General features: G+C 39.9%; 1 protein-coding gene across 1 annotated transcript in view; it reads right to left on the reverse strand.

Annotated features, from left to right (window-relative positions):
- Positions 1-10,972, reverse strand: part of LOC101171670 (inactive phospholipase C-like protein 2) — a 78,972-nt gene extending 68,000 nt beyond the window's left edge. Inside the window, exon 1 of the mRNA XM_011477948.3 lies at positions 9,164-10,972. Within this exon, the coding sequence (XP_011476250.1) occupies positions 9,164-9,463 (300 nt within the window). The 5' untranslated portion in view covers positions 9,464-10,972. The remainder of the gene's footprint in view (positions 1-9,163) is intronic.
- Between the last annotated feature and the right edge of the window lie 217 nt (positions 10,973-11,189).

An 11,189-nucleotide genomic window follows, 5' to 3' on the forward strand; every position in this document is an offset into this window, starting at 1 on the left:
CCTTCTTGGTAGGAACTGGCTCCCTTGGGCACTGCACAGCGGGCACCACAAGACGTCACTCGGTATCACACAGCTCATCAAAGGTGTCATGCGGAATTTCTGGATCCACAGCACCTCTGTAAAATATCCAACCACGATGCCCAAAAATCGCTTCATCCTTAGCCACTCCCAATCATCAGGAGCTCGCCGCTCCATGGCTTGGATAAGAATCCGATGTCTTCTTTGATGGATGATTATGAGCGGGGAGCTGGTGGTGGAGGACCCAAAATGCAGGAGACCAGGCTTGGTGACAGAAAATAAACCATTTACAGTTTTTCTCAGTCGCTTTAGTACAATTATTAGATCTTAATGAAATTCCCAAAACTATTTGTTCAATCTTCACATCATGATGTCACTAGTGCCCATCATATGAGCAGTTTCTCACTTCTTTAAAAAAGTTGCAATTGTTTTGGTACATCCATGCAAATGATTATGTACAATTCTCTGCTCTTTGCTACATTATCAATTGTTTATGTCATGTTGATCAAAATGTGTTATATAGTTCACTGTGCAATAGTCTTAGTCCTCAAAACACCTAGTCATTGGTTCATCGTATAAGTCATGAACTGCAAAATGGTTGACCAAGTTGTCATAATGTGACAAACATACTTCGCTGCATTGCAAGAGAGGATATTCGCTGTGATGTGGATGAGAATTTGTGGCCTAACATACAGGAACGACAAAAGGTGTAGGAAGACCACACCAATTCCTACTGCACTGCCTGTACTGTTGGACAGAATATTGTCCTATCTTTTTTCCCTTTGTGTTACTGTTTGCAGTGGTTTTTTTCTATGTTGGTGTGATATGGTCTGTCAACAAATTACAATAAGAACAATAAAAGTGTAAATGTGAATCTTGTCCAGTCTCTTGCAATCAAACAAAAAAGGTGTAACTTACATTTTACAATAATTGTCATCCAAACTTTAGCCATATTTTACATCAGAACCTCCCTCTAAAGTACACAGTTATATTGACAACATGACTAAGTCATTTGACTGTCTTGTTCGTAGACAATGACACAAGGACTTGACATTCTGATGGCACTGACATGTTCAATGACATAAAGACTTAGTTTTGAGAGATGAACTAAATATTTTGAGCAAGTTACAGGCTTTTGCAAGAAATCCATAGTGTTTTGCTGTTGTACAAATTGTTTTGAGAAATGCACACACGTATTTGCAAACTTCAATTCTGATCTGAGACTTGTACTAAAGCGACTGAGAAAAACTGTAATTAACAAACTGAAACATGACAGAACCATGGGGAGCAACAAAAAGGTGGCAAAGTAGAAAAAGGCAGATGACCTGACACTTAAATAGGCTGAGGGCAAATAACTGAACCGAAGACAGCTGTGGATCATGAACCTGAAACTGGTGTGACTGACAAAAAGGAAACCAAAAACAAGAACAACAAAACCACACTAAACAACAGAATCCTTACATATCGAGTGAGTTGGTCTGTAATTATTTGCATGATTATGATTTAATGGAAACAGTGTAATACCAAAATGGTGTTTTTTCAACATTTTCTGGAATTTTGCCATTATCTATTAGCTACTGATCTATGACTCTAACCGCAACATAAACCTTTTTCCAGCATTTATTATTTCATACAATTCTATTTTTCTTCTTTTTTCTTATATTTATGCAAGCACTGACTGTCCGCCAGATTCAAACACTTCATGGCAGTGCCACCACAAAATAACGCACCCACTCATGTCATATTCACTACACAACTCACAGTTTAGCCGGAAAAAGCATACGGAAAAAGCACTGAACTCACCAGTAGCATTCAGTGAGTGGGCAGTCTGCTCTTACAAATAGGCTCTCCTGTGTTTGCTGAGAACATCTCGCACTGGACTAATCACACAAATCCAAGTCTGAATAGAGAGACACAGCTGCAGCCATATTTGCACCATTTTCCTGGTTACCAAGGTGACAGTTTCACTGATTTATCATTTTCCTTTCTCAAAGTTCAGACTGTCAACTTGAGCTGCACTCACATAAAAAGGACAGTGCTGTAAAAGAAAAAAAAATGTATGGATAACGTATTTAGAGAAAAATTGACTAAAACTACCTTTTAGGACATAAAAAGGTGTTTTGTGCTGCATGTGATGCTATATAATGTAAGCTTGACTCACAATGTTTAGCTTTGTCTAACAGAATTCCATGTAAGTGATTAACCCAAACCTTCCACAGTTAAAATTTGTCCTAAATGATTAATAATTTAAGTCTAATAATATAATAACAACAACATAGTATAACATAATATATTATTATTATTATTATTATTATATAACAATAATATACTATAATAATATAATTAGAAGAATAATGAAGTAAAGAATAATAATAATAAATAATAAGAATCAATAAAGAAGTATTAGTATGTAGAATTAAATCATTTTTTAAATAAAGAAAATATTGTCTGAAAAACCTGAAGGCATTTCACGAATGCAATGTCTTTGAAGATAATATGAACATGTGAGGTGGAACAATCCAGAGAAACTTGAACTGACAGATCCCCTTAAAGGGTCATACAGTCAGATGCTGCATCATTTCCTCCCCATTGCAAATCTCCCCTCTCATCTGTCTTTATTACTTTTCCTTCATAGAACTGGATTCTGTCATAAAACAGTTACAAAGCTTTTCCTTTGCCTCATTTAACTCCAGCTTCCCTCCATTTAGATGATAGGCTGTAAAATGTACCAATTACCAGCACCATTGTCGCCCTGTGTAAAGGTGTTACGGCAACTGATCACACACATGCAGACACGCAGAGCTTCGCAAAATCCTTATTCATTCTTCACAAGGGTTTAGCTCTGCAAAGGGCAGGCTCAGAGATTCGTCCGCCAGACCACCTCGGGCAGCGCATGAAAGAAAAATGAACAGAACTGTGTGATCATGCAAACAGAGATCTCTTTCTGCAGGGTAAGCCATTACCTGTCTGCATAAACCCGATCCCACACTTCATTTATTTTCTTTTGGGCTTTTTTTTTAATAATAAAGCACATAAGTTTTCTGTTCCCTTTTTTATATCATAAAGAAAAAGATAAACCTCATTGTAGAATAAAAAGTTTTATTTGGCTGACTATTTTAAGGACTAACACCCACAATCCTCTGTTTTATTCCTGTACTGTTTTGCCTTATACTGACAGCAGGAAGAAGCTTCATTTAAGCAACACAACGTCAGAGCAAAGCCAGATGGAGCAGATCTCAGACGTTTTATCCCTTTCATCCATCAGACCCCTGTTCCCCTGGCAGATGAACCTGGGAAACATCCAACTTGACAAATCTAAATATTGCTCATATTACTCACCACCATCTCCTGAGGGACCATTCTATAAGAATCACAGATATCCACCCACAGATTCTTCTCTGCCATGAAGACAAATGAAGATAAACACAGACAGCTTAACACTGTTACAGTGTCATCACTGTGTCATATGCCATATTGATTCATTAAGTTAAAACAACAGCATAACCATTAGGCGGAAAGTTTAGGAAAAGCATATCTTGATGATGAATGACCACAAGAGTAGAACTCAAACTGTCTGGACTTTCTTTTACTCTCACATCCCCTTTGAGGCTATTTTACGCCTTAGTCCCAACTGCCCTTACGGGTAGACACGGGCTGTCTGTGGGGTAAAGATGGGCAAACCTAGATGGGACATGCAGGTGGTTCATTCATGCACATTTTTTTCTACGGGCATGTTGAAGGCAAAGGTTTGTAGCAAACACGTAAACAATGCGCACAGTACGCAATTAGAAATTCAGTCCACACCTTTTACTGCTTTAAAGAGGGCTCAGGAGAATCTGTCTATCAAATGTTTTGAGCGTTCAGTGTGAAACCAAATACTTTTATTGAGGCGACCGAGTAATAGCTGTTTATTTCTCACTGAAGTCTATGGGATACTGGCTTTTTGGAACATGACATAGGAGTGCTATGTCATTCATATGGGGTCAACCCCCTACATTGGTGCATGTGACAACCTAAGCGTTTGTTTTATTATGACGTCACTCAAGGTAAAAATAAATAAAATGAAGGACAATAAACATTTTAAACATTTCAAATACCTCTTAAGATCTATTACATGAATTTCAGCTCAAGTCATAAGTCAAACAAAGCCCCAAATCGGTCTAAAATTATAATTTTAATGAAGCAAGGGAGCTACAATATAGTTCTTTAAAAATAGTCTGAATCCCAACCTGAAAAAAACCAGAGGAACCTAAAGTAGAGCTCTTATTTTGTTTCAACTCCCTTCAACAAGATGTCAGCAACTCTTTGTTCTACCGATGCAGTTCAGCTTTCTCTGGCTCATTGTTTCTTGTGGGTCATTGATGTTCATAAATCTCCTGATGATTTCTCTCCCTGTTTGACAGGAAACAGTGACTCAGCAGTCCCAGATGTTAACAATCACCACTTCACACTTTCGGCTTTTGTTATTCTGTACAAAAGGCATTCTGTTCTTGTCCGTAGAAATCATTCAGCATGGATCGTTGCTGCAGGAGCAGTTGGAATTGCCAACAGAAAAAGAACTACTAAAGCATTTTTGCCTTTTTTTGCTCCAGCCCTATCATCTCCCTGTTGCTGAGAGCTCTCTACTACTTTTCTTCTAGCTTACAGCCCCTCACACCTCCAACCTAACATTACTGCTGCAACAAAAACATCAGGCAATATCAGCGCTGCATTTTTTTGATTTAATAAACTCTTGTTAGAGAAAAGAACACAATGAGTTCTGTCTCAGCCACTGATATAACAATACAGTCATTTAATGGTCAATAATAAATGATGCTGTCCTTCCAAGATGGCACTTATAGAGAACCCACAATGGGTTTCAAGCATGCAACTTAAAGGCAGTTAAAGCACAAACTTCACCTGGTTTTAAAAAACATTGTTTGCTGCACAAGAGGAAAGAATATTAGCTGAAGATAACTGCAGGAAATCAAAAAGAAAAATAGAAGAAAAACCAAAAAAACTGAAGCAGCAAGAATGTTCCCTGCAGAAACCACATCTCATCTATTTTTTATTTAAAAGTTGTATTTCGGCCCCCACTCTGGCATTCTGCTGAAGTGATGAAGAAACCACTGAGTCAGTGTGGCTAAAATCCAGCTAATATAAGGTCACTATGACTCCATGATACCATTTGTTCTCTTTTAAAGCAAAACAAACTGATGAGATTTTTTTTTTTGTCAGAAATCCAAACTAAAAATCTTTTCATTTAAACTTTGAAAACATTTGTCCATTGTTTTCTGGTCAGTAGTAATGCAGATCATCCTGTTGGAAGCTCACTTAAAGGGCCTATATCATGCCACATCAACTTTTTAGAGCTTTTAAGTGTATTATAATGTAAAACAACCATATAGCAGCATTTTGCTCCATTCGTGCATTTCTGAGCATTCCTCTTAGCACCAGTCCCTCTCAATCCACAAAAACAAGCGGGTCCTCACATTGTGATGTCACAAAGTGAGGACTGGCGCCTTCCAGAAAGAGTCTGGGCTAACACACACACACACACACACACACACACCTACTTTGTCCACAGAGCCAGAGGTGTTTGACAAAAACACTTTCATTTTATGTGCAAAATCTGCACATCCATTATTGCGAAATTTTGGATGTTGTTTGTTTTGATGGGCGAAATGCAGACACGCTGCCGAGGCAGGATCTACGTTGACATAAAAAAATGGGCGGCACCCACAAGGAGCGGAAGCCAGGCATCAGAGAAAAATGTTCTATAATGTGCCATCTATACTATCATTTACATGGATATTGATTAGTCTGAAAGGCTTAAGAAAGGGATGACATAGGCCTTTTCGGTGCAACGACAATAAACAGAAACAAAAGAACAAATGTTAACGGTTACTGTGGAAGTTATAAATCACACTAAATTCACGTGAAAAACGTTGATTTTTCCTTCTACTTCTTTCAACAGTTGCCAAAAACCCACAGCCAGGGAGGAGACGTACTTACAGCTGTCCACATTCCAGCATTACATAACAAGTCTGCCCCCCCCCCCACCACCACACACTTTGAAGTCTGTCCACTTTGACACAGTCACCCTGCTGTGGTACTTACAATAGGGCAACACCGGGTGCCAGTTTAAGGCACACGCACAAATGTTTTCTTCAGCAAGATCTGCATGAAGACCACATGAAACTTGCTATTCCCGAGGACCTTCAGCCCCACCTTCACCTTTTAAACCTCCACTCAAACGCCCGTCAACGTGTTGCTTGAATGCGGGTGGCTGCACTTAACCATTACAGCTGAGTCACTAGCTTGCTTTCCTGTCATGTGACACTCAAACAGCATGCTTATTGTGCAGAATTGTCTGCACGACTCCAGACGCTCGGAACGCCAAATCTGTGCCTTCCTGAGCGGTTTCAGCAATAGCAAACCACAACACATGGTTTTAACGTTCAGCCGTGACATAGTCTTACTTTTGCTTTCAATATTTCTGTGGCTCAACATTTATGAAATGCTATGCAGATACATTTGCACGGTTATATTGAGAGAGAATTTCAAAAGAATGTGATCGGTTTTGTATTTCGATTTTGTAGGTTTTAAAAACAGGAACTTCCGACTCTAACTGATCATGATCTCGATCGGTGTGAGTAAAACCTGGTTAAATCCTAAATTTACTTTAAATAGGAAGAATAACAAGTTTATTTGACATTTTGCAAGCTGGATTTGACAAACTGTACACACACAGAAATGTTTCTGACTTCAAAATAAAGCAAGTTCCTCTTTTTAAAGAAGTCATATTTAAATAGCAACATTTGTCGCATTTTTTTCCTGAGATGTTTTTCCAAGTACAACAAGATAAAACTATACTACAAAACTGTGTTGCTTTGCTTTTGACTCAGCAAAATATTTTGTTTGATTCAACATTTGGCTTCTGCAGATTTCACAGATTTGGAGTGAAAGAAAAGAACTACAACTAAAAAAGACTCAGAGGCTGACAGAAAAAGACGGCACACAATCACAAATCTAAACACTGCAGATTAACAAATTCCCTGACTTCTTTCACTGTCCAAACACCAAAAAAAGAAGATATAGATACATTAGATTTCACATAAATAAAATATCTCTAAATCTAACCGTCAGGTTAAGAGGCAGATGTCAGCTCAGACGGAATGGAGCGGAGCAGGGAGCAGGGAATTTGAGTTCCTCCAACTGAAATTTTGGGGTTTCTGCTCCCGAATCAAAACAATTGAAGAAATAAATACTCAAGAGATGCAATTTTAAATCTAATTTTCCTTAAACATGTCTCCCGTCATCAGAAAAGTGTGACAAGAGCGTTTAAAAAACACCAAAATCACCATTTTCATCAGAGTGGGTCTTTAAAGAAAGCTTCCAATAAGATTGAATTCTAAAAAATATGTTTATCAAAACAAATACAATTTAAATGTAAAAACCTGGCTAATGAAGATGTAATGTTGTGGTCACATTGCTAAGAAATAATCTTCATGCCTGCTTCATTTATCACCTTTAACATCAAGGAACACTCAGTTCTTCCAATCAGCCATAATTGAATGAGAATCAAAAAAGAGAATATCCAGTTCTGATGACTAAATAAAGACCCATGAACAGCCTGGAGGTCTCCAGCTTTCCATCATGACCTTTTCCTTAAAAAACATAGAAGTCAAAGTGGGCTGGGTCTGATTCCGCACTGGCACACAGACTTTGCTTTTTTGTGTGCAGTTTTTCAGCCTTAAAAGCAGCATTTTTTGCACCAAAAAAAGAAAAGAAAAAAAACACAATTAGCACAGCACCTAAATGACCCTGCTAGCTCAGACAGCAAATTTCATCGCCTGCTGTGTGATTAACTAAACTGCAGCCCAATCAGACAATTCAGGTTTCCTTTTAGCGGTCCTCTGAAGTCCAGCTGCAGTTGCTGGACTTCTCCTGCTTACAGAGTTGCACAATGGTAACTGGATGATGACCAGGTGTTTTAAAGTTTATTAAAAGAGTAGCGCTCTGAACACAGAAACAACAAACCCATACTGATGTGGGTCACTCGAACACACGTACTGAGGCAGCTTTTTGCTACAATGTGAGGATGCAATGTGAGCCAGGATGTCTAATTAATGTGGATTCTTAGTGAGGCTGCATAGTTTTCATGAAAAGAATTGCACAAAAAGAGAGAAACCATTTGTTTTCCCCTTTTTTTCCCGTTAGATTTGCAAGCCTGAAGTGAGTGTATGCAGCCCTCCAGTGTGTCCCACCTACGCAAAGCCTCTATCTCCACAAAAGGACCCCATGAGAAAGTCTGTTCTGTTAACAGGCTGCACACTGTTTTGCAGAAAACAGAATAAATAAATATATAACAAACTCCCTTATATTAGCTTCCTATTGAAATCGCAGTAAAAGTGGCTTATAGTGCCTGAAGGGATTCCAGCAAGACTGGTTCGTTAACCTCTGCTTGTAGAGGTACTAATAAGGATTGCAATTAAAATATTAGGATATTGCAATAAAGTCAAGGTTAGGAGAAAAATCCGCCTGGTACTGGCTGGGTAACCCAGCTCTGAGGTTAAAAAAGGACTACATGTTTTTCTTGTTATTTAGAAACTTAGGGGAAAAAACTTAAATTTGGTTCAAATGAAACCACTATAACCCCCCAAAAACAGTATTACTCCAAAATGATAACCCAACAATATATCCCAACATGAATAACCCAAGAATGAGTGTTTTAGGGAAAAAATGATTAACTTTCCAAAAATAACTAATATGCTTTGCAGCTCTGCTGCACCATATTTCTACAAGCATACATAAATTTTGTCCATCTTTTGCTGTTTTAGGGACAACCACATCCCCCCTGTGGACGTGGAATCACACATAGTACCAAAGTGTTTTGACAAAAGCTCAAATCAAGTGATGATCATTTATTATGTGCAGTTTAATCCTGAGATGCCATTTATTTAAACTGATAGCACTTCAAATCCCATCTTTCTTCTTAGATGTTCTCTGATTCTCCTATTACAGCCAAAAGCCCTAATTGTAGCTTAATTGTGTTTTATTTCAGAGGGGGGTTGATCTTGATGCTGTGGTACCATGCAGCTCTGATCCAGTTCCCCTTGGATCACCTTGAGAACCCACGACGATCAGAGCTACTATGACCAACCTTCATGATACCGCAAGGTGGGTTTCCAGCTCCCTGACTTCTCTCGGAAGAATTATCACGACTGCCACTCCCGATCCGTGGACTGCTGTGGTCTCTGTAGCGTCCGTTGGTGTAAAGTCCCCCCACCATGTAGCTCTGGGCAGCGGCAGACACGTCCAAGTATGTCCGGGTGGCCGAAGGCAGCGCGGCCGCATCGCCGGTGATTCCCGCAGGGTTGGTCGCGCCCTGGGCCGGCGCTGCGCTGATGGCAGGATCCAAGAAATGTCCCGACACGGCTTCGGAGGCGTGTAGCCCAGCCATGCTGTGCGCCGGCGTTAGAGCGAAGCCCTCTCCTCCTCTGCGTGAAAACAACCCATTTTCTGAATGGACGTCCGGAGCCGCGCGTTCTCCTCACCGGATCCTCGGGTCCTTCGCTGGAGCGCAGGGGTATCTTCGGAAACCGGACTGCTGTGAAAGTCAACAGTTCTGCTCTGCCTGCTCATAAAAACTTCAGAACGCAGATCCTGGCCGCTGCGGGTTCGCTATCCGCTCCTTTGGTCAAAATGACGCGTTCCCCACGTTGGCCTCTGTGGAGTCCGCAGAGCGCATCGCAGTGAGTCCTGGACACTATTGCGGTGCTGGCGAGAGACACGCATGCATCCGCGGGACAAATTCAAGACTGTGAGAGCGCAGTCGCAATAAGCCCTCAGACGCGTGCCCGTGCACGCGCGTGCACGCGAAGAGGTTGCGATTTCGGTGCGCGCAATCTCAACTGGGATCTTCGTGGATTCAGGTTTGCCGCGATTAAGGCCGCTGTTTCCCCCAGCTCAGACCAAATCGGCATCTTTTGGCCCTACAGATCAACAAGTTGATCGCAAGAATATTTGCAGGATATTCAAGCAAAGTTCCTCAAAATGTTTCTCAGTCTGCCTTAAAAGTCTTCTCCACAAAAAACTAAATGTAGGATAACCTGTAGGTTTGCCTTTTGTCTTTATTTGGTTATAAATCAAGAATGACACTACAAATGCAGCAGTATTGTTCAAATATCCATTTTATCTTTTTAAAGAAGGATGATCTTAAAATAGAAGTGCATAAAATCCTTTATCCTTTCAAACTCACTACATTTACAAAGGAGAAATACAAGTTAACAAAAAAGCAAATATCTTAGATGTTCTACTCAATGGGACATCCATGACTGGTGCAGCTCAGTAACATCCAAGATCACCATCAATGCCAGATTTTAACAACCTAATAAGCATCACATCGGACCAATGCATTAGTACAAACAAAACAAAAACAGTCATTTTACATCTCTGCTAAGCATGCCTCATTATTTATTTGTTTTTCTCTTCACAAATGAGCTAAAACCAGATAGAAAAAACATCAGAAATGCATCCATTGTTCATTTACTTCTTCTCTTAGTTACGGTTTTATGGTAATTAAAAAGGGGGTGCAACACTGGCATTATTATTTATTCTAATTGTCATCATTGATTGTTCGAAATTTTGTCCAAAATATCCACATTTGAAAGCAAGGTCAAAATTAAGCACCTTGACCCGTTTTATCAGTGAACTCAGACAGGGCAACCCTACTTAACAACCAGCAAGCAAATCAAATCAAATCAAAAGGAGTCATGTGCACCAGAGCATGAGCTCCACATAATTATCCTGTGTGGCTGAAATAATTGAAGCGACTGCATCGTCTTTGTGAACTGTGAAAACTTTATTCTACACATGAACTGCACACTCTGTGGAGGGAAGGGGATGTTTGTGTGAAGCATACCATGAGGCTGCATGTGTGCGACAATCCAATGTGTTTTTATCAGAGGGAGGGAGGAACTGTCTCGAAGTTTGGGCTTTAATTCAAGGATCCCTGAATTGCTATCTGACTGACTATTTTCACAGACCTTGGGGGAGATGAGGCGTTCAATTTGAAGCCAAAACACAATCTCTGGATTTGCATTTCGCCAAGTGCTGAAGAATGTAACCCCATTGAGTGGTCAACTGTCTTTCAAGGCCGTCCACATTTGTGGCACAGCATAAAGGGG

This window comes from Oryzias latipes, chromosome 8 (genome assembly GCF_002234675.1).
Source record: "Oryzias latipes chromosome 8, ASM223467v1".
Lineage (NCBI taxonomy): Eukaryota > Metazoa > Chordata > Actinopteri > Beloniformes > Adrianichthyidae > Oryzias > Oryzias latipes.